The following is a 24,856-nucleotide window of genomic DNA, read 5'->3' as shown; positions in this document are numbered from 1 at the left end:
AATACAAAAATTAGCTCGGTGTGGTGTTGCATGCACACCTATAGTCCCAGCTGCTCAAGAGGCTAAAGTGTGAGAATCACTTGAACCCTGGAGGCGGAGGTTGCACTGAGCCAAGATCGTGCCACTATGCTCCAGCCTGGGTGACAGAGCAAGAAACTGTCTCAAAAAAAAAAAAAAATATATATATATATATATATATATGTATATTTGAAATTGGTGCTTTATCTTATTTGATCCCACAAGATGCAAAAAATTAAACATAGATGAAATTTTTTGAATAAAATGTCAACATGTAGAGGCTTCAACACTATATGCATAGATACTTCCTGTAATAATCAGTTGTTTGTAACTTTACATCATAGTCAGTTTAGGTACTGTGTAGATCAGTGCTGTCCATTCTGTGAGCTGTAAAGAATGAATTTTGTGTGTGAGTCTTTATCTTTTGCTGAGCTAGGTGTTAGAGCCCTGGCATTGGAAGGTGGTTGACTTGCAGATTGGTAAGAAGAATTTACTGACAACAGTATAGGTTTGAAAAGGTAAGTTTTACTAGATAGAAAGAACGCTGCAGAAGAACGCAGCAGGGCACCTCAGCAAGGGAGGAATTGTGGTGGATTTCCCCTTAGGCGTGTTTATGAACCTTAAAGCGGGAGTTTAATGGTAATTTGGACCCTATTAGCCATGCAGGTAATGATAAATGATTAAATTTGTAGGCATTTTGGTGCCTTGATGTCAGTGAGGGTTGCATAATGAGTTTCAACATGCATACATTCTGGACATGTATGGAAATTCTAGTTACTTATAAATTTTTGAGAAAGAAGCCTGGAACCAGATGCCCGCTTTAGATAACAGGAAGTCTAATTACTTCTAAATTCCTCAGACAAGTTTTTTCCTCTGGATGGCAGGCTGGATGGTCACCAGGTGACCTTTACTCTCCTCATCTTTGATTCTACTTCTCATCTCCTTGAGTGCACTGAAATTTCTTGCTAGAGATTCATTTCTTTGGATCTTGAACACTTTTGGTTTTCAGAGCTCTCAGAGAAATACTGATCAAAAGCATGATAAATTAGTAAAGGGATAAAAGGAATTTTGTTTGAGGAGCATAATTAGTGTTGGTGAAAGGAATCAGGGTTTATGGGGACTGTTTCTCTTTCCTTCTTTGAGAGGACAGTGCATGTTATTTAATAGGACTGGGAAGTGAGAGGGCCAGAAAACCAGAGGAGAGGAACATTTTTTTCCCTAGCTTTTATTGCCACCTTAACCCGACCTCTGATCTGGTGAAAGAAGTTGGGAATATTTACAGGAAATCTGGATTCCTGAGATTTCTAAGAAACACTACAAATCTGACTCTGGACTGCAGATGCAAATATTTTAATTTTTCACTCTGCTATTGAAAGAGGTGGTGGACAGATTCAAACAAGGATATAATGTAGGACTCTTTACATTCTCTGACTATTAAAGGAACAAAAGGCAGGGTGCTTCAGTACTAGACTTGCATAGGGGCCAAAAAGTGGTGGGAAAATTGGGGGGGTTGAATTTAAGTGGCCTACTTCATAATTTGTCTAAGGCTGGGCCACTTTCCCAATCTTTTTGGCTGTTATCCTCAGGGCCTTATGAAATAACTACAATGCACCATGACTATTAATGTTATCTTTAATCTGATTATATGATTTTTGCTAATGTATTTCTCAAAGTGTGTGACTTAATGCAATGATTCTCAGCCCTGGCTGCACATTAGAATCACCTGGGGAGCTTTTAAGCAAGCTGATGCCCAGACCACACACCAGGCTAATCATATCAGAATCTCTGGGGGTGGAAGCCAACATCACCATTTTTAAAAAAAAGGCTTTCTAGATAATTTCCATGTGTAGCTACAGTTGTAAGCATTGGTTTAATGTGTTATCATCTGTCTCTCTCAAGTAGAATGGTTTTTTGTTGTTGTTTTTTTTTTTTGAGACGGAGTCTCACTCTGTCGCCCAGGCTGGAGTGCAGTGGCCGGATCTCAGCTCACTGCAAGCTCCGCCTCCCGGGTTCACGCCATTCTCCTGCCTCAGCCTCCCAAGTAGCTGAGACTACAGGCGCCCGCCACCTCGCCCGGCTAGTTTTTTTTTTGTATTTTTTAGTAGAGACGGGGTTTCACCGTGTTAGCCAGGATGGTCTCGATCTCCTGACCGCGTGATCCGCCCGTCTCGGCCTCCCAAAGTGCTGGGATTACAGGCTTGAGCCACCGCGCCCGGCCCAAGTAGAATGGTTTTAACATAGTGATTCTCAAATGTTTTGGTCTCAGGACTCCTTGCATTAGTAACAGTAATTGAGGACCATAAATAGCTTTCATTTATGTGGAACATGTCTATCAATATTTATTGCATTGAAAATTAGAACAGGCATTTTACAAATATTAAATTATGGATTTATTTTAAAAGAATAAAGTCATTGCATGTAAAGGAAGACGTTTTATGAAAAAAATACATTTTCTTTTTTTTTTTTTTTTTTGAGACGGAGTCTCGCTCTGTCACCCAAGCTGGAGTGCAGTGGTCAGATCTCAGCTCACTGCAAGCTCCGCATCCTGGGTTTACGCCATTCTCCTGCCTCAGCCTCCTGAGTAGCTGGGACTACAGGCGCCCGCCACCTCGCCTGGCTAGTTTTTTTGTATTTTTTAGTAGAGACGGGGTTTCACCATGTTAGCCAGGATGGTCTCGATCTCCTGACCTCGTGATCCGCCCGTCTCGGCCTCCCAAAGTGCTGGGATTACAAGCTTGAGCCACCGCGCCTGGCCAAAAAAATACATTTTCTAAAATAAAAAGAGTTTAGTGAGAAGATTGGCATTTAAAAAATCTCTTCAATTTCTGACTTTTTAGATGACAACTGGATTTCCATATTTGCTTATGCATTCCATCTGTTGTGATATATTATTTTTGTTAAGTACATGAAGAAAATTTGACCCCACACAGACATGTAGTAGGAAAAAGGAAGAGTATTCTAATAGCCTCTTCAGGTTAATTGTGGATAATCTTCTTCTTTATTAAATCAAAACATAACAAATGATAGTGTCATAAAAGGTGCAACTTAAAATCTGCATCTAAATACATGTTTTTATCCCATTACATTAAAATCCACTGGGTGTCTCTTATACTTTGAATGGAACTTTTCTTTGTGATTGTGTAACATGGTGAATTGAGCATTTGGAAAATATTGCTTCACTGAGTTATGCAGATATTCCAAATGTTGAGCATTTCATTACATATAATAAATAATCACATTTGTTAAAATCACCAATTTTGTCATAAAAGTTGTTACATATCAGGAAACTGTCAAGCTTATGGTAGCAGATACAAGTTATCCAAAACTCCAATTTTTGCTTGAAAGATCCAGTTTTATCACTGGCAACAAACAGTGTCAGTTATTTCCCTTTAAGGCATAGGCGCACTTTATTTATTTTCAAATGTCTGCCAAATATCCAAATCTGAATAATCATAATTTATTAGTCATTGTTCTTTCAATTAAATTGGAATTTCATGAAAAAAATAGCCAGTTCACTATGCTTCTTCTCTCTCTTTTTCTTTTTTTGAGACAGTCTCTCTGTCACCCAGGCTGGAGTGCAATAGTGCGATCTCTGCTCACTGCAAACTTTGCCTCCCGGGTTCAAGCGATTCTCCTGCCTCAGTCTCTGGAGTAGCTGGGACTACAGGTGCCCACCACCACACCCAGCTAATTTTTGTATTTTTAGTAGAGATGGGGGTTTCACCCTATTGGCCAGGCTGGTCTCGAACTCCTGACCTCAAGTGATCCACCTGCTTTGTCCTCCCAAAGTGTTGGGATTACCGGTGTGAGCCACTGGGGCCCACTATACTTCTCAAACAACAGTACAAATGCTTTTCTGTGAGACAACTGCCCTTTGGTGTGCAGCAGAAGTGCTTTATTTCTACCTCCTGTTTTTCCCATGTGAGTATAAAAAGCTGCATACTCTCAATTTGTGCTTCTAGTTAAGATGGAACTGGATTTGTCATCCCACCTGAAATATATTAAAAATGATATTCACAGTGGATTGGATAAAGAAAATGTGACACACACACACACACACACACACGCCCTGGAATACTACCCAGCAATTAAACATAATAAAATTTTGTCTTTTGTAGCAACATGGATGGAACTGGAGGCCATTATCTTTAGTGAAATAGCTCAAATAGCACATGTTCTTTCTTATAAGTGGAAGCTAAATAATGTATACACAATGACATGAAGAGTAGAGTAATAGACATTGGAGACTTGGAAGGGTGGGAGGGTAGGAGGGATGAGAAATTACCTGATGGGTAAATGTATACTATGTTTTCAGGTGATGCTCACACTAAAAGCCCAGACTTCCCCACTATGCAGTATATCCATGTACCAAAACTACCCCTGTATTCTCTTAAGTGTATAAAAATTTTTAAAATGATGTTCACATATTGGAAAAGAGGTATCACAGGAAAGTGGTGAGAAAAGGGAAAAGAAATGAGATGAGCCTGATGTTTTCTCTAGCTTACTGCTTTGAGAGTTTCCAGGATGCAGTGCAGGTAGGAGGAATCTACATAGAGCTAGTGGTCTCCATGAGATGAAAAAGCAGACTTGAGGAACTCTCTGTCCTCCTGTACTCTGTCCTGCTAGATTTAAAATCTATCTTCATGGAGAGGGATCTTCAGAAGGCAGTAAAACAACAATTTTATTAGTTTATCAATGACATTCTTAAGTGAGACTGACTCTTTTTCTTTTATCTTTCTCTCTCTCTTTTTTTCTTTATGCATGGCAGTGAAAAATACAATGATGGCTGGGCACAGTGGCTTACATCTATAATCCCAGCACTGTGGGAGGCCGAGGCAGGTGGATCACCTGAGGTCAGAAGTTCAAGACCAGCCTGACCAATGTGGTGAAACCCTGTCTCTACTAAAAATACAAAAATTAGCCGGGTATGTTGGTGCATGCCTGTAATCCCATCTACTCAGGAGGCTGAGACAGGAGAATCGCTTGAACCTGGCAGGCGGAGGTTGTAGTGAGCCGAGATTGCGCCAGGGCACTCCAGCCTGGAAAACAAGAGTGAAACTCCTTCAAAGACAGACAGAAAGAAAGAAGGAAGGAAGGAAGGAAGGAGGGAGGGAGGGAGGGAGGGAGGGAGGGAGGGAAGGAAAAGAAAAGAGAAGGGAAGGAAAGGGAGGGGAGGGGAGGGGAAGGGAAGGGAAGGGAAGGGAAGGGAAGGGGCAATGACTACAAGTATAGATTTTCATCCTCAATAGTACAGTTTTGTGTCCCGTCTTGATAGTGGCTAAGGTGCCAGCATTTTTACCCGTCATTGCTTTTGCAATATCAGTGAAAAGTCAATACAGTAGAAAAGGTAAATCTGGTTTTGGTATTATTATGAACGTTGATTTGACTTGGGAGACAGCCAAGAGCGTCTTGGGGAATCCCCAGAGCGTCTTGGAGAATCCCCAGTATCCATGGACCACACTTTTGAAAACTATTGTTTTATAGACTGGTCATTACTACTTTTGGTCTAATGGTGTCACTTTAAAGGTGGGACTGGGTGTAGGAACATCCTGCCATGGCAGCTTCATGGAGAAGATGTTTTGGTAATTGGGTCCTTCATTTGCCTCACATCACAGTATAGAATCTATACTGTAATGGAAGTAAAAATTTCTCCACTTGAGAATAGTGTTATCACTGTATATACAGCACATTTTTCCATGATGAAAAACAGGGTCTGAAACTTAAAATGGAAAAGTCATTAGTTATCTTCCATAGGAAGAGTTTGAAGAAAGGAAAAGTTGAAGTAGGGCAAAAATAGCAGATATAAGGGATTTCTAAAAGTTTCCCAAATGAAGGAGGAGAGAAAAGAATGAGTGAAGGACAGGAGAAGGATATTTAGTGTGTAAGACACTAGAAAAGGTATGCATAAGGAAAGAAGGGATACATACATAGTGGTGTTGAATTTGTAGATTCGTGGAAAGTTGTCAGAAAAGCTGACATATTAAAAAAAACCAATGTATTGAAATCAGTCTCACTAGCTATGTGGAATGTTGTAGATTTGTACCAGATACAATACATGGATGCATTTGTGGTGGATACAGGAGATGCGCTGCCCAGATCTGCCCCCAGGGAAGGACCCTGCTCCAGCTGTTGGAGGCTGGCTGGCTGACAGCCTCTAGCAGTCAAGCTCTTTTGGCTGGAAAGCCGCTTGCAGGAAATCACTCCATGGAGGTGCAGAGATAAGGCCCCAGTCATTTTGGCCCAGTATGGAACAACTTTGACAGTCTTTTTCAGCTTCAGGACTCCCATGGAGTTGGGTGAGGTTGTTGGGCCTGCTTTGCTGCTAACTTCTCCCTCTGTTCTCTCCTGTTCCCCCTTCTTCCTCCCACAGGGATTTGTCCCAAGGGCACTCCCTAATACACATCCTGCATGTTAAACTCTTGTCTCAGAGTCTGCTTCCTGTAGATACCAAACTGTAAGAACATCTTATTGACTTAAATATAACCAAAATTGGAGAGCCTTAGGAAACAGAAAATCATCATTACGTTATTAACGTACTAACGTTTTAGCTTATTTCTATATTTCTTGTTTGGAATTGCTTATACTTAGCATGATAGTACCTCTCACACTTTGTTTCATTTAGGTTTGCTATTTCCACGTCCTCTTTCTTATAGGAACCATATTGTGAAAAGATGTAAAGGTAATAGGATAAAAAAAAAAAAAAAAGCTCTTTATTACCCAGCCACTCAGGAAATGCACTACTTCAAGGTTGACCCAGGCAGCAAGAGAGGAAATATATTAGGGAATATGACAGTGGTTTAGTTCTGAAACTGGAGCCAATAGAAAGTTCTGAAGGGGTCCGATGATCAGAACTGTCTGTGGGTGTAATAAAGGTGTATTTAATTTTATTTAAGCCTAGAGATTTAAATTGTCAGTCAAAACTCTCAGACATGAACAGGGTTAGCAAATTTGAACATCAGGAAAGGAGTTATTTACATCCTGTCTTCTCCTACAGCTCCAGAGGAGGGCAGAACAGTGTATTTCCAGGCAAGCCCTCGCTTTAAAAACTCATAGCCAAAACTGGGAAGACAGAGTGAGTGGGTGGGCCTTCTGGCAGCTTCCTTACCTTCAAATCTTTGCTCTCTGGGAAGTGGTTCTGCTTCAGTGTCCTTGTTCCGATTTTTCTGGGAACTAGATGTTACTGGGAGATGACTCAGAGCAGGCCAAGCCCTGATCCTCACTGTGGAAGCAAAAGAGGCTGGTGAAAGTCACTGTCCTGACAACTTGGACCAGAAACCTACAGACAAAACTAAAATGTTTTCCCGCACTAGGATTATCTGGATAACAATGACCTTTGATGTTACAAAGTAAATAAAATGGTGTTTGGCTTTTCCTTTTGTGGCCATGCCTTGGCGAAGATGACTGCCTTCAGAGCTGCTGTGAATATTTTAGATCTCATTATTTCAGACAATTACTTTGACCATCCTTTTCAATTTGAGAGTATGGTGGTCTGTCTCCTGTGAGGCAAGGCAACTAAGGCAAAGATGCACTGTCATACTTTTCCTTGCAGGTTCTAATACAGGCTTTCTATTGGGGGGGTCTCAGTTTCCCAGTCTGTAAAATGGGGATTAGTGGATTAAATCCGGGAAGCCTGGACAAGCACCTAGGACGGTGCATGGTGCAGTGTTCAGCAGACGTCGATTCCCTGTCCACCCCTTCTTTAGGAGCTGTGGGAAACATTTCATAACTCCCTAGGGTCTGGTGAACCCTTCCTCCCTTTTCTATTCCCTGTTTTGGCATTGGAGATCCTAAAAAGCCTCTTCCATGTCTCTTCCTTCCTTCCTTCCTTTCATCCTCTCCCAGAGAAGGAAGTGGCCGCCTTTGTTCCCTTGGATTCGGAAGCTTGTGTCTGGCACCCAGGGCTGCCCAGCCCCGGGTTTTGCGAAGGTCCGGGGTAGGAGGGCTGCAGCCTGCGCGACACGGCGGGAGGCGACCCGGAGGCGATGGGAAGGCAGGCGCAGTCGACCCAAGGGTGGAGAAGAGGAAAGGCGAAGGACGCGCGTTCCCGGGCTCGTGACCGCCAGCGGCCAGGGGAACTCGCTCCCAGACAGCCTTGGAGAGATGGCAGGCAGAGGGGACCGGCCAGTCGTGGGCACCCTCCACCTGCTGCTGCTGGTGGCCTCCCTGCCCTGGGCATCCCGGGGGCTCAGTCCGAGTGCCGCAGCCTGGCCAGAGGAGAAGGTGAGGGGCTGTTTCTGCGTAGTTGTACTTGAGCGGCTCTGGTCCGGTGCGGGGACCCCCAGCCCGGCCAGCCCTACCTAGGCAGAGCGGGAGGCGGGGCAGGGCCGCGGTCCCCAGCCCAGGCACCGGCGCCCGGAGGAGTCAGGGCTCTGCGTACTCGCCGGGGTGCCTCGGCCGGTCCGGGGCTGCTCTGGAGACGCCAGGGGGGCTGGATGATGTCACTGGTCTCCCCTGGGCTGCGGTCTGATGGGGGTGCTGATAGGCACAGGAAGTGTGTCTCGCCAGCGGCGGCTGAGCCGGGAGGTGAGGGCGCATCGCGGCGCCACCGCCCACTCGGGACCCGCGAGGCCAGCGGAGCCCGCGCTCCGGGGCCGCCAGGGTGCGGGGCGCGCCTGGGGGTGTGCCCGCAGCTCCCCAGCTGCTTCATCCAAGGATGCTGCTGGGGCGCTGAAGTGTCCCTACAGTCTCAGGACGGATGTGTGTTGTTTGTTTTAGATTTTTAAAAGGAGCAACTCGGAAGGAAGGACCTTCACTGGAGACCTGCTTACTTTAAAAGCCTTTTTTTTCTTTCCCCCTTAAAAGAGGGTACCTGCTATTTTCAGAGAAAATGGATCTAGTTGTAGGTAGAAATCGCATATAAGGAACTTAGGATAAAAGTGATTTGCAAGTTCCCTCTGCAATAAGTATATGGGTTCACAATTACTTCCTTTTCTTGTGTAACAGTTTTGAAATCATGAAATTGCTAAGGGATTGTGCAAATGTTAATGATGTTAGCGTAAAATAGTATGTTATAGAGATATTAAGAAAAGCAGCAAAGTAAAGCGATATAAACTTTGGCAGTGTTATTGAGCAGACCTTTTACACACTTAGAGTATGCCTGTATCTACTTAAATGTTTGAAATACAGGGCACACTGGTGAATGCCCACTCCCACCCAGCTACATGCATATGTATGTGAACAGCCCATTTCAATTCTTTGGATCTAATGTAATCACCACTCAGGGGTCACAGCAGGCCCCACTTACACATGGAGACCACAGGCCACAGGGAACCTGGTGGGAGTGAGGGAAGTTTGTAACATAAGAATAACTTTATTATAAGAAAAGCAACTTCCCGTGGGGGCCCATGAAGAAGAACGTGGAACGACGCACAAAAAATCCTCTCCTCCTTCACTTCACTGAGAATACCTTTTCACTGAGAAATTGGGAAGAGAGCATTACATTACAAACTAGAATATGGAGCCAAACCAAAAGTATCTTTGTGATACATCTAAATGGAAGGGAATAAATGAGATGGAAACTGAAAAAAACCATTTGAAAAGATCATTTGTAGGTGTGTGTAGGCGGGGGTATTTATGGGTGGGAAAAGGTGCTGTGATTCTTAAAATATTTTAAACCAATGAAAATTTAACTTTTGAGAAACATTTTTTAAAGCATGAATCGAATCCCTTTTATATTTATTTTAAGAAGCTTCTGATCACTGTTCCATTGAGAAACTGAATGTTTTCAAATCGTTAAAAGCGAATGATAATCAGCCATCACATTTCCCAATTTCCAGCTTCCTCCCCTTATTCTGTAGACCTTCATAAAGTCTTGCAGCCTGGGTGATGAATCGGTCCACACTAAAATATGTGTGCTTTCCTACTTTTTACGGTGTTTGACTATTTTAATCATATGATGTATGTCCTTGGTACACTGATCTGCCAACAGGTGAGGTGTGGTAAAGAAAGCATCAATTTTGAAATCTATTTCCTTCTTTTTGAAATAAAGGTGTGTCTCTTTCAGTGGCTTTGAATATGTAAAAGCAGATTAACTCTAGTTTATGGTGGCATTCAGAGACCATGATTTGATTATATATTTGAAACCTGGAAACAATTGTTCCATAATAACAATATTATAAATTGTTAAACTCCCAGGTGGGCACACACGTGTGTATTTAGAGGCATTGGCATCTGGGTATGGGGTGAGATATATATATATATATAAAACTACGTCACTTGAACTTCACAGCACTCTCCATGAGTGAATTCATACTCAATTTGTGGATGAGGAAACTTGACAACTATTACACCAGTGAATTGAAGAGCTAGTGTTTGGCTTAAGCCCTGGTCTCTCCTTTCTTCTTCTATGCTTTTCTAATGGTAGATGAGTCCTGGCTGATGTACCCAGAACAGTGCCCAGGTAGTGCAAAAGTGCGGTGCTAGTAGGAAAGTTGGAGGGCCAGATGAAGAGCTTACTCTCTCTTTCTGGGCCGGGGTGGACCCTAAATGGCATTCCAAAACAGGTAGTTTGTTTTTGATACTTTCTCTTCTGACATCCCCTATTTTCTCCTTTCCTTGATCTCCTTCATGCAGCTTAAAGGTCATTATTATTCTGGGTGTTGATCCATATTCCAGAGTTACTTTTTCTGAACCTTCCCCAGGCCTTTTGGTCACCAGTCCTATTCCTTTAGTACAGGCCCATTCCTTTAGTACAACATTGTCAACCAGCTGTTAAACAGAATCTCATTAAATTATTCCTCCTTAGATGCAAATGACTGATGGCTTTTGAGGGCTTTATATGTTCTTTAAAAAATATTAGCTCCAATAAACTAAAAAGTCTGGCTTCTATTGAAGTCTTCTAATTATAAAGTCGACATGTGCTCATTTTAGAAAACTTGGAAAATACAGAAAAATACATTAAAAAGAAAACTAATGTCACCCATAATCCTACTTTTCAGAGATAATTGCTATTAACCATTTTGGTGTTTTTATTTCTATTTCTCTCTCTCTCTCTCTCTCTCTCTGCGTGTGTGTGTGTGTGTGTGTGTGTGAGAGAGAGATTGTTGTTTTTGCATTCTAATGGAAGCAACGATGGAGACTCTGAGGCAGGGGCGTGGAAGTCAGTGGCGGACTGGGTGTTGGTAGGGAGAGAAAGACCAAATGTCATTTTGGAGCCTTACCATCTGGTTGGTAAGTACTATGAGATCCATTTTACAGATATGGACTCTTTCCTAGTCACAGCTAGTAAGTGAGGGAGCTGAGATTTCACCCTAAGTTGTTGTGGTTAAAGCCTGCACTGCTCTGCTTTTAAGTAGAGAGCTGCTTACATTTAAAAAAAGACGAATGTTGTCTTATTCAGTTCCCAACCATTCCCCCAGTGAATTTTTAGTATCAGTGGCTTCTGACACACAGAATGAGTTCAATAACTGCTGACTGAGCTGACTTTGCAGACAGACAGAGGTGTTAATCTGAGAATTGCCTGGGAGACACTCATATAGAATAGAAACTGGACTTGCATTGGCCGCACTTCTGTAATGACCTCCCTTTAATTCAATGTTTTGCAACCTCAAAACCCTTTGCAAGCTGGCCAACTCTATCAATTATGTAATTAAAAGCCTCTTTGGCCTGGCACCACATGATTAGCCTAGAGGAGATGCTTCAGGATATCTGGTTCACACTTTTGGCTGAAAGATTCTTGTCACTCGGAGCAGACTTAGTGTCCTTTCTGTCTGGATGAAAAGACAAGGCAGGGGCTGTAACAGAGCCTCATTCCTCTGAGAACACCTACGCTGATAGAAAATTGTCTAAGTATCTTTGAACTGAGATAACCCTACAGTAAATTGGGGTTTGCATTTACCATTGGGCTCAACTTTGTTTTTGCCTGAGTTACTTTCCCCCTGCTGAGCTCACTCTTTCTTTCCAGCTTTTTCCTCTTAGTCATTCATCTCATCTCCACTTAAATTTGTATATTTATTGAGTTCTGAGAATAAGACCCCTTAAACATTGAATGCATGCTATTTAGGTTGGGAAAGTCAAATGCTTTTCCACACAGGGCTTTAATGAATAGAAGGCTTAAGTAATTGCCTGAGTGTAGTTGATTGTTTCCTCTTCTCTGTCCTTCAGTTACTGGGAAGCTTTTAACTCTGCAATTTTACAGGGACATCTTTGCCCCCAGAGGGGTAAGGAGAGTCAGGGCTCTTTACCGAAGTATGTTAATTAAATGGTTGAGCGCAGGAGGTTGAGGAGCAAACACATGTAAGTCTTTAGATTCATGAGCATCAGTAGGCCTGGCCTGTCTGCTGAATTTACCCTTTAGTTATCCATTAAGCATTTTTTTGGTGCTATTTGCCGACTAGGTTTCATCCACAGTGTCTCTTGTAGTTAGAGATACTTGAGGGAGGGGACATTTATTTTGTTCCTGTTTTTTCTCAAATATCTTAAGAGCTCTTTCAAGCCTCTAGAAACCAGCTATTTAAACACAAGTGATTTCGTTTCACTCTGGACATGGAGTGAAAGCTTCTGTCCACAGTGACCAGATGGGCTTTGGGATAGAGTATTGGACAGTAAATAGACAAGGAGCTACTCGTCAAGCAGCTTTTTACACAACAGTTTTGGTTGTCATAGTGACTGCTTGGGTCAACCCAGCTCTTCATCATCAGAAGCATCGAATGTCAGAAATTCAAAAAGAGCAAAGCCCAATAACTTTGAACCACAGCACTTCTTGGCCATTGCACCAGGTAGCCACCTGTCTCTTCTGTCTTTATGCTTGCTTGTGCATTCAACTGATTTGGTATTTACAATGCAGAAAAATGCCCACGTTACTTTATTATTATATAAATACAGTCTTAGCAAAGATAATTTTAGAAAGATAGTTCATCTGTTGATTGCTTTTTTGATTAATTTGCCCAATATTTATCAAATGCTCAAGATGAACCAGGCCCTGTGTGGCCTGTGTGGGAGAGAGAGGTAAGCAACAGAGAGAGAGGGAGTTCCAGCCCTTATGGAGCTGATGTCTTGCACGAAAGACAGACACTGCACAAGTAAACACACAAAGAAGTGGCCTCCAAGCTGCAAGCTGAAGTGAGCAGGAGTTAGCCAGGTGAAGAGGAAGGGAAACAACTTGTAAGGCAGAAGGCACCGCAGATGCCAAAGCCTCATGAGGGCATAACCTCAAAGCATTTGAGGCCTGGCCAGATGCCAGGGTGACCGAAGCATGGTGAGCAAGGGTGAGCGGGGAGACCAGACAGGCTTCTGTTGGCCAGGTTGAGTAATAATTAACCATGGAAGTCTTCTGACCTCTTGCTTCCGTATTCTTCTTATCCCTTGGCACATTTCTATTGCTTTGTCTTTCAGCTTCAGCTTCAGCTTTCTTTTTCCAACTGCTGTTTGGGAACTGGCATGAGGACTTAGATTCTGGAGGTACCAAGGGATTTAAAGCCTGCACTGACAAGTTTATCAAGGAAAATATTTTAAAATGTCCTACCAATAAACAAACACAAATCTTCTGATGTTCAGGAACACCATCAATATTCGGGGATAAACTGGAAGTGCATAAATGATACAGTGAGGCAGAGTAAAACTAGCGTGGGATTGGAAATCCACAGACAGGATCTTTTTGTGGATTTACCTATAACTCTCCTTCAACCTCAGGAAGTCAACTGGTTTCTATGAATCTCAGTTTCCACAAATATAAATGAAGGAGGTTGGAGACTAGAGCATCTCTAAGTGGCTTTTCCAACTTTAAAATTCATTCTATGGCTCTTTAGTGTTTGATAGAAGGAAATAATAACTAATACATTGAATATTTACTATGGCAGTTTACATATGTTAGTTCACTTAATTCTAGTTACCCTAGGATTCAGGTGTTATTACCTCTGTTTTACAGATGAGGAAATTGAGCCTTACTGAGGTTTGGTAACCTGGAAAGAGTTACAACTAGTAGGTGGTGGGGTGCTGAGTTGAGAGGGTCTGTCTGATCCTCTAGCCCATGCTCTTTGCATGGTAAGTACTGGAGAGTAAACAGCCATCTCAGAGTGTAGATGAGTATAAGTAATTAGGCAATAAGCATTATCTGAAGTCCAGTTTCACACCAGTCACATGGACTGGATCACATGGAATGAAAATACTTGCCTGACTACTTAAACGCATTCAACTAACGCTGGTCCTGAAAGGAACTATAAAATAGACCTCCCCTAACTTCTGTTTTGTCCTCCAAATAATTCAATATTCTTATGTCATCCTCATCCTTCCCCTTAGGGAAGGAGTCATCTGATCAATTATTCTCTTCCTGTTGAGGAGGAGTAACACATTTCATTATTAGGTGCCTGATAAACATGTAATGAATGAATGGTTCATCATTACCAGTATCATAAGAATATACAGTATGTGTGAAGTCATCAAAATACAAATATGAATGTTATGTGAACTTTAATGGAATTTAAAAATAATTTTAATTGAAGTTAAAAAGTTTACTATTTAGTTGGCTATAGACTCACCAAAATCAGGCTGAAAGGAATTGCAACAATCATCTGAATTGGCACTGTCTAATAGAAATAATGATTCAGAGCCAGGTGTGGTGGTTCACGCCTGTAATTCTAGCACTTTGGGAGGCCGAGGCAGGTGGATCACCTGAGGTCAGAAGTTCGAGACCAGCCTGACCAATATGATGAAACCCCGCTCTACTAAAAATACAAACATTAGCTGGGCGTGGTGGCATACGCCTGTAATCCCAGCTACTCAGGAGGCTGAGACAGGAGAATTGATTGAACCCAGGAGGCGGAGGTTGCAGTGAGCCAAGATCATACCATTGTACTCCAGCCTGGGCAACAAGAGTGCAACTCCATCTAAAATAAAATAATAAAAAGAAATAATGACTCAGCTACTCAGGAGACTGAGGTGGGAGGATTGATTGAACCTGGGAGGTGGAGGTTGCAGTGAGCCAGATTGCACCACTGCACTCCAGCCTGGGTGACAGAGAGAAACCCCAGCTTAAAAAAAAAAAAAAAAAAAAAAAAGATTATGAAAGAAACATACGTAATTTTAATTTTTCTAGTAGCCACATTAAAAAAGTGGAAAAAGGGTAAAATTAATTTTAATAATATACTTCATTTAACCTAATATATCAAAAATTTACCATTTCAACATGTAATCATTATAAAATTTTGAATTAGGCTTGCTGTTAAAATCCTATTAAAATTCGAGGACCCCTTAATTTGTGGCTCATCTATAAAGTCTTCCCTGGCTACTCTTACTCTAAACTGTGTAAGATTTACTTAGGCTAACAGTTGGGTTTTTAAATTATTTTTAAATTATTATTATTATTATTATTATTATTTTTGAGACGGAGTCTCGCTGTCACCCAGGTTGGAGTTCAGTGGCCGGATCTCAGCTCACTGCAAGCTCCGCCTCCCGGGTTCACGCCATTCTCCTGCCTCAGCCTGCCGAGTAGCTGGGACTACAGGCGCCCGCCACCACGCCAGGCTAGTTTTTTTTTGTATTTTTTGGTAGAGACGGGGTTTCACTGTGTTAGCCAGGCTGGTCTCGAGCTCCTGACCTCGTGATCCGCCCGTCTTGGCCTCCCAAAGTGCTGGGATTACAGGCTTGAGCCACCGCGCCCGGCCTATTTTTAAATTTTTTATTGAGACAGGGTCTTCTGTTGCTCAGCTGGAGGGCTCAGTAACACAGCTCACTGCAACCTCAACCTCCTGGGCTCAAGCAATCCTCCCACCTCAGCCTCCTGAGTAGCTGGAACAACGGGCACACACCATGGGTCACCACACCCAGCTAATTTTTTCATTTTTTGTAGAGACAAGGTCTCATTATGTTGCTAGAGCTGGTCTCAAACTCCTGGGCTCAAGCAGTCCTCTTGCCTCAGCTTCCCAAAGTGCTGACATTACAGGTTTGAGCCACCGTGCCTGGCCCTAACAGCCCAATTTTAAAGTTGAGTAGTTTAATTTACCTAATTTGACATAAAGTTCTCCCTTATTTTGAAGTTTTAAGCAATTAATTGCAAACATATCAGAGTCTTAAACATATTATGAAATGATAGCCAGTTAAATGATTTCGTTAAATCCTCAGAATTATCACCAACCAGCCATTTTGAATTCATCGGCTCTTCGGCAAATTGCAGAAGGCACCAGTATCTCTGGAATGTGGCGAAATGACTTACAGCCGTTGCTGATAGAGCGATACCCGGGATCCCCTGGAAGCTATGCTGCTCGTCAGGTGAGAACATGGGACATAAACCTCAAGGTTGTGTGAATACTTTGCTTTCCCATGAGGGATAATGTTATGGCTGAAGTTCTGAGGTGTCTAATATTCAGATCTGTCATCTCCTTATTCACCAAATAGTCAACCAAGAAAAATCAAACGACTGAGAGTACGTGTCTGTTCTGAATACTAAGTGGTACATGTTAATGTCAATAGTTTATGTGTGAAGTCTCTATTTGGGGTACAACATTATGCAGTCCTTAACTCTTGACCATTCAGTTACACACCCCGAGTCTCCCAACCAAGTTTTCTTGAATCCTAAGCAATGAACAGCAACAGCCTTAGGGAGTCCTTGCTTGAAGGTTCTGGGCCAAGAGTATCCTTGTACTATCAGGCCATCACTTGCCTTAGGGAAATTGTATTCTCCCTGGAGGGAGAGTTAAGGCTGGTGATAAGCTACATTTCTCCAGGGCAGTGCTTCTCAAAATTCTGACTCTGACAGAAAGTAAAAAAAATGTATTTTACATTTTATACACACAAACGTACTGGTATATTTAACTGAAACAAAACTTCCATGAAAAATACTCTTATTTAAACTTGCATTTTACTGCGATATTGTCAGTTCTATTTTATTGGTTCTTAAAAAAATGCTAGTCATAACCCACTAAACTGATTTCAAGACCCATTGATTTTACCATCATCGTGGAGGGTAGAATAAGCTGGGCCAGACCTTGGATGTCTCTGCCTCCTCAATGTCGATCTTCCTAAGCAATCTGAAACCTCACCTCTGAATATCTGTTTTTTTCAAACTACCCCATTTTAAGGGGCCACTTGGGAAGGAATGGGACTGGCCCTTCACATCCTCTTCAGAAACTCCTCAGGCAAAAGACCTTGGCACCCACTGCTGTGCCCAGAGTGAAAACTGCAAGTTCCAGGTGCCCAGCTCTTGAGCTCTTCCTTTCGATTTCAGAGTCTCTCTCTGTCGCCCAGGCTGGAGTGCAGTGGCACGATCTCGGTTCCCTGCAACCTCTGCCTTCTGGGTTCTAGGCATTCTCCTGCCTCAGCCTCCCCAGTAGCTGGGACTACAGGTGCACATCACCACACCTAGCTAATTTTTGTATTTTTAGTAGAGACGGGGTTTCACCACGTTTCCCAGGATGGTCTCTATCTCCTGACCTCGTGATCTGCCTCTCAGCCTCCCAAAGTGCTGGGATTACAGGCGTGAGCCACCGAGCCGGGCTGGGCTCTTCCTTTCTACCCAGTGGGTAGCCTCTGCCCCTCAGGCTAGCCTAGATATCCATATGTCTGTCTCCCCATTAGCCTCTTGCCTTCCATCTGAATAGCTCTGGCTTCTCCCAAGGAATTAGACAGTAGACAACCTGCAGGCACCTTAGTTCTGTCTAACCTTTAGGGAGAGCGAAGAATAATAGCGATGATGGCTGACTTTCACTGAGCAGTTTTTCTGGGTCAGGTACTTGACTGAATTCTTTGCATAGATCATCTCATTCAGCCTTCACAACAGTGTGTGGATGCTATTATTATCTCAATGTTAGGAATTTGAAAAGATCTGAGGTTGAGGTATATGAATTAACTTGCTCAAGGTTATACTTGTACCAGTGATGAGGCCAGAATCTGCTTGAGATCTCTATCTTATCACTGGAGAGCTGGGAGGAATCAGTTCTGTGCTTCGTGCCCTCAAATGTCTCCAGCTCTCGATCTTCTTATGCCCAAGTTGGGCAGTAAGGCACATACCAGTCACTTTAACAATATTGCCTGGGCCTTATCTCTCAAGCATTTTCTTAAAAGAAGGTCAGGGCGCTTAACTGGCATTTTCCAAAAGCCTCAGTTCCTTGTTAGAAAAAATCGAGGTCTCTAATGCTTACTCTTCCCATTCAACTCAACCTCTTTTATTTCCCCATACCATTTGCCCAGAGCACTGTATATACCCAGAAATGATATGCATACTTCAGGCCTGAGGTTCCTCGCCTGCAGGCTCTGGAAATCCATGAACACAATAAACATTGCTAGTTGATCTTTAGCTTCAACAGAAGACAGTATATAGCATAAATAATATACATAGATACTGTTGTAATTAAAAAGATACATATTCATTTAAAAGTGTTACTAAAGTTTCAATAACATTCTCCACTATCATATGGGGGTGGAGGCAAATGAGAAATGTATAGACAGTATTTTAGAATGTGTTGGGAACTACTGTGGGGCTGCCTATGCATGGTCTGGCTGATGGCTATGTTAGATATCTCACTTAGATTCCATTTTAGAATTTTTTGATAAGAAAATTACCATTAATTTTTAGAGACTTATCTTTTAAGCTGTGGAAGACAAAGGAATTCTCATTTTGAAAGTGAGATAGATGACAGAGTAATTATGAGGGAACTACACGAATGGCCTTAATTTGACTAAGATTAGATCCTTTCATGTAGAACTGAATTGAAACAAAAATGATTGAACCTTTTTTTTTTTTTCTCTCCTGAGGACTTTTTGAACACTAGATGAGATGTTTTATAATTTAGAGTTTCAAGGATATAACTAGAGAAGATCCTCAAATATTAAAAAAGGGTAAACTTGATATAAAATTGGTTTGTGAATTAACTTTTATAGTTATCAGTAAAGATGTGCATTACTATGGATTCTCTTTTACAGAAAGAGAATATTTTAGGGGAAACCTGTCCCACATTATGTGTCTTCCTGGTCTCTGATAGATGACCCCAAAGCTGCCTATTGGATTATTAGGAAATTTTATTTTGAGGAGATGAGTTATTTGTAAAATAAATAATTTAAAGATAATACGTTTGGGGCTATTTCATTGATTTATAAGATAGAAATAAAAAATTTAAAAATTAGGATGATAAAGTCTCACAAATGGGCAAGCAATATCCTTTGTCTGAAAGAGGCAAACTAGAACCTTCAGGTGGTAAAATCCCCCACAGATGCACAGTGCATCTGAGCCACCGAAACTGAATATCATTAGATCTCAGGTGCACCCTCAGTCCAGCCCCCTAAGAGGAGGAGCCTGAGGGACTCATATATGGTGCATTCAAGCGGAAAGAGGTACCTGAGTCTTTGGGTGGCAGAAGTCAGCATCCTGACAACGATGTGTTTGCAGACTTAGCGCAAACTGGAAAATCAGCTTGCTCCAAACAAATCTGGTCTACTGATGTCATTGTTGCTCAGAACCTGGAAACTAGAATTTACGTTTAATTAAATGAAACCCAGGATCATTCACTAGTGTTAACCTAGAATAAATCCCCCTACCACTCTTTGGAAGTAGACTATCTTGTAATAGCCTCTCTCTCGTGCTCATATCTTCATCTTTGTATTTTTTTTCCTTCTCTACTCAGTCTCCATCCATCTCTGCTTTATCCCTGTCTCCATCTCTCTCACTCTTTCTCCTTTTTTCTGTCCTCTCCATTTTAAAACATACATGTATAGCAACCCAAAGTGTGATCTATATTCTGAATTGCTTTTTAGCACTCCTAGAGGGCCCAGCCCTTTGCTGCTTTAGTACTGGGGAAGCGCAACTGCTTTAGATTCCCTGCCACAGCCACGCACTCCCTGCTTAGGGGTATTTGTATGATAGTAACGGTAGTTTGGGGAGTTCCTCTAGAGACTTCTGGTGGGGACTTGTAGACTAAGTCTGAAAGCCAAAAACAAAACAACAAGGGATATTTGTGAACTAATTAGATTATGCAGCCAATTTGATTGTTTATAAAGATGATTTATCTTAGCTGCTAAGATAAACAAAAAATATTTACACTGAACAAAAAGTTGCAGGGCCAGGTGTGGTGGCTCATGCCTGTAATCCCAGCACTTTGGGAGGCTGAGACAGGCACATCATGAGGTCAGGAGATCGAGACCATCCTGGCCAACATGGTGAAACCTTGTCTCTACCAAAAATACAAAAATTAGCTGGGTGTGGTGGCACGTGCCTGTGATCCCAGCTTCTCGGGGGGAGGCTAAGGCAGGAGAATTGCTTGAACCAGGGAGTTGGAAGTTGCAGTGAGCCAAGATTGTGCTGCTGCACTCCAGCCTGGCAACAGAGTGAGACTCCGTCTCAAAAAAAGAAAAAAGTTGCTTCAGGAAAAACTCTTTTGAGGATATTTGCTGATTCTCTTATGGACTTTAGTGTCAACAAGGTCATCAGAAATTATGATCAAGACCTGGTAACAAGTTGAGAAAGAAGTTTGTGTGCGTCTTCTGATTAATGCTAACAGATATATTTTAAAAAATTCCAATTCATTTTGTAAGCTTGCAATCTGCAATTGGTGTTGAAGAAGCCATTTTATGGAGCATTTCATCATCTGGATACCAGATGTTCTGGAGTATATGCTTTTTTTTTTTTTAAATGACCCATTTTATGGAATTTATTTTTATTTTTATTTATTATTTTTTTTTACAGTCTAGGGATAACTCATTTTCATAGTCTGCAGAAAAACTCATGTTAGATGCATAGTGATTTCTCTCTATTCAAACTATTAATGCTTTGTATCATATAGTTTTATATATTCTCATTAAATCAATTCGTATTTACTGTTAGAATGAACCCATATTTACTGATAGCCTACTGTGAGCAAAGCACAGTACTACAAATTGTGGAGAGTTATGAATGCTGATTTCAAAAAAGATTATAAACATTTCTTTTGATGAGGTGATAAGACAGCACGTAAATTTGCAATAGAAAAGGTTAGGTACTGCATACACAATGCTCTTTAGGACAAAGTCCACCCACTATTAAAAGCAAGGAGTCTCTAGCTGGGGAATCATTTGTTTAGTTGGCTTTTGCAGGACTGACGGTAGGCTCAGTGTCGTCCCGCTATTTAAATTCCCCTTTCCTTGGGAGCTTCCTGTCACAGTTTTTTTGAGGCTCTTGCCTACGTGTTGTGTCGCATTAGTGAGCGCAGGCCACATGGGACTTGGCTAGGATAGAAAATCCTGTATTTCTTTGGAGGAGGAAAAAAAAAAGCCTTCACATTCATTTCCAGTTATTCATTTATCATCTTAAGGTCCATCCCAGATCTAAACTGACTAGATCTGAACTGTTTAGATCTGAAATGTTGGTTTTTGGTTAGATGTTAATTGAGGGACAAATTGTCAGTTATTTTGATGTTAGTTTGTTGTTTGACTTTTTATAAAAATAAATTAAGGCAATTTACAATGATGTATATGATATTTGAAAAACAAAATAAAACAAACAAAAGGAACAGCCTGGGCATGGTGGTTCACGCCTATAATCCTAGCTCTTTGGGAGGCAGAGGCGGATGGATCACTTGAGCCCAGGAGTTTGAGACCAGCCTGGGTAATATGGCAAAACTCCATCTCTACAGAAGAAAAAAAAAAAAAAGTTAGTCAGGCATGGTGGCATGTGTCTGTTATTCCAGCTACTCAGGATGCTGAGGCAGGAGAATTGCTTGAACCCAGGAGGCGGAGGTTGCGGTGAGCTGAGATTACGCCATTGCACTTCAGCCTGGGTGACTGAGTGAAGCCCTGTTAAAAAAAACAACAAAATAAACAAACAAAACAAAACAAAACAACAACAACAACAAAAAAACCAAGGAACATAGGAAAGTGAAGCCAAGATAAAATAAGGATGGGAAAAGGCAAATGAACCAGCAATGAACTCACCTATAACTTCTCACATCACAAATTCTATATGTTCTTTAAAAAGATACTTCCAGTTCCTGAAGTGATGTTACTTTCCCCACCTGTTGCTTTCTTCTGTAAGTCACTATGTTGCCTTATAAGGCTCAAGGTGGCTAGCAGAGATAGGGAAAGAGATTCTCTTTTTTATTTGCCAGCATTTGCAGCACGTCTCGACCTGCCTCGGGTGCAGAGGGAAAGCTGCTTGATATGTTATTATGGTTCAGGGTTGCTTACTAATTCTTAGAGGGAGCAGAGATCTGAAATAACCCCAACCACCCCCCAGCTATGGGAGCTTTCAACATTATCCTTAGCAGGTGAGCATCAGTATCTTTTATTCGTGTTCACTACATATAAAGCATTTGCTGGACTTGGACACATGTTATGCACTTGGGACAGAAAGAGCTACCATTTGCAGTTCTTGTCTTTGAAGAGCTTAGAGATAGAGACCTGTAGGATGCTGGTTTACTTAATTATTCAAACATGCCTTTGTAGCCTCCTAGAAATACTAAAAGTGTACTTTACTATTACCGAACTGCATCTCTGTCTCCTGACTTGTAGACGTGTCCATAATATATTGTTAAATGAGAAAAGCAAGGGGAGAGTAATGTAAAAAGTAGGATTCTTTTCCTATAAAAACATATGCCCCTCTGCCAAATATATGTGTTTGTGTGCTACTGTAGGTTTGCATAAGCAAGGAGAAGATACGTTGAAAGATCTGCATCAAACTATTAACCTTGGTTAGTATTAACAATTGGTTGAGATTGATTAGTAAGGGGAAGTTTAGGGGAGAGGCAAGAGGATTAGCTTCTCCTTTAAACCGGACAAATACTATTAATTATGATAACAATACAAAGCAATTATTAATTGCAATAATATTGCTGTTAATACAATAAGCGTGTATTGCAATTTTAATCTGAAAGGCACTACTTAAAGTTTTAGAATCACAGTTAACAAATGAAAGCTGTTTGTTTAGATCTAAATTTTTGGTTTTTGTTTTGATCAGCACATCATGCAGCGAATTCAGAGGCTTCAGGCTGACTGGGTCTTGGAAATAGACACCTTCTTGAGTCAGACGCCCTATGGGTACCGGTCTTTCTCAAATATCATCAGCACCCTCAATCCCACTGCTAAACGACACTTGGTCCTCGCCTGCCACTATGACTCCAAGTATTTTTCCCATTGGGACAACAGAGTGTTTGTAGGAGCCACTGATTCAGCTGTGCCATGTGCAATGATGTTGGAACTCGCTCGTGCCTTAGACAAGAAACTCCTTTCCTTAAAGGTATCTGTTTTCCACTTGTTGATTCCTAGGATAAAGTACATTAGCAGTAACTCAGAGTGAATTCTAGAATCCTTGGTGAAATGAGAAGTCTCCATTTAGAAATGGAGACTTTTGGTATATTTTTGTTATGAATGTTAATTGAAAGATTTCATGATTTGGAATGTCAACCATGGGCAATAAACTTAAGATACGTGGCAAAGCATTCATTAATTGGTACCTGATTTCTCAGCCTTGAATGCACATTAAATTAAATGCAACATTTCTTTGTGAAAAATGAAGGAGGAAGTTTGTTTCAGGTATAGTATGAGAATTGTGTTTTGTAATGAACTGTGTTTATTTCTTCTTGTTTCTTCCACCATGAAACATTACAACCTTCTGATCTGAGAGATGGTGGCTCTTGGGTTGGAGGAGGGAGTTGCAACAAAGTGGTTCTGAAGTGGAGAGTGGGAAATTCAGACCTATCAAGATGAAAAAGCATGAAGCAGAAATGCATTATTGTTATTATCTGTGAATCTCAGCTCCATTTTATGTAGCATAGCAGAGCTTTTGTTATGCTCTCAGCTCAAAATACTTCTGGGACTCTCAGATGTTATTTCAGTCTTGGTGTTCTTAAGGGTATATGGGGAAAAAGTGCTAAACTAGATGAAGACATTTTGTTCTGATATCACTCATAACCAAGTAAACACAACAAAGCAAAAACAAAAAACTTTGTTCTCAGGCAACAAATGCTTTGTTCCCCCCTCAGAGCTTTATGAATGGTCCAGCCTTTGATACAATTGGGGTAAAGAAGTAAAAGGTTTATCTTGTAATGGAAGTAATAGAGATATTTGGTTCTATTTTTGCTGGATGTGCTGAACTTGAAGAAAGCAAGACTTGTTTATACCCTCTCAGTCTCCTTTTCACTTATTTTTTGGTTTGTTTTGTCTTCTGAGCCTTCTACAATGCCTTTGTCCCATGCATTGCCCTGCTTTTAACTAGTTTCCTTCCCCAGCAATTGGATGAAGCAGTTCAGAAGCTGATGCAAAAGTCTGATTTTTCATATTTGCACTTCTAGTATAAGGACACAAAATGAAGTATGATTTGAAGACATTGCTCTGTGTAATGGATGTATTTTCTCTGAGTGAACTCCTTTGCTTTTTCCCATATAGCTCTACCTGCTTTTGGTGACCAGAAATATTAATAGAAAGGTCTGAATGAATTATTGATTGGGATCATCATTAAAAAAATTCAAATCAACATATACATTCTCATAGTAATCCTTTCTGTAAGAGATAAATGGTGAGGTGGTTTTTTTTTTTTTTTTTTTTTTTGAGACGGAGTCTTGTACTGTTGCTCAGGCTGGAGTGTAGTGGTGCGATCTCAGCTCACTGTAAGCTCCACCTCCCGGGTTCACGCCATTCTCCTGCCTCAGCCTCGGGAGTAGCTGGGACTACAGGTGCCCGCCACCACGCCTGGCTAATTTTTTGTACTTTTAGTAGAGTTGGGGTTTCACCGTGTTAGCCAGGATGGTCTCGATCTCCCGACCTTGTGATCCACCTGTCTCAGCCTCCCACAGTGCTGGGATTACAGGCTTGAGCCACCGCGCCCAGCCTCGAGGTGGGGAATTTTTTTAAGAGGCTGTGTTTGAATGCAGACTTTGAGAGTATCAGATTTATTCTTCCACTTACATGTTTTAACTAAATTTGTATTGAGGAGTTAAGTTCTTCA

At 41.5% G+C, this 24,856-nt stretch overlaps 1 protein-coding gene across 2 annotated transcripts in view; it reads left to right on the top strand.

The window, feature by feature from the left end:
* The first annotated feature begins 7,937 nt into the window (after positions 1-7,937).
* QPCT (glutaminyl-peptide cyclotransferase) overlaps positions 7,938-24,856 on the top strand; it is a 29,273-nt gene continuing 12,354 nt past the window's right edge. The window contains exons 1-3 of one of the 2 annotated variants that reach the window (XM_033176007.1): positions 7,938-8,238; positions 16,075-16,221; positions 22,871-23,149. In XM_033176007.1, the coding sequence (XP_033031898.1) occupies positions 8,119-8,238; positions 16,075-16,221; positions 22,871-23,149 (546 nt within the window). In that variant the 5' untranslated portion in view covers positions 7,938-8,118. The remainder of the gene's footprint in view (positions 8,239-16,074; positions 16,222-22,870; positions 23,150-24,856) is intronic. The other variant, XM_033176006.1, reaches the window with a different exon arrangement.

This window comes from Trachypithecus francoisi, unplaced genomic scaffold (assembly GCF_009764315.1).
Source record: "Trachypithecus francoisi isolate TF-2019V2 unplaced genomic scaffold, Tfra_2.0 Lachesis_group17, whole genome shotgun sequence".
Classification (NCBI taxonomy): Eukaryota; Metazoa; Chordata; class Mammalia; order Primates; family Cercopithecidae; genus Trachypithecus; species Trachypithecus francoisi.
Note: the sequence above shows the minus strand (reverse complement) of the source record. Positions and strands in the feature narration are given on the sequence as shown.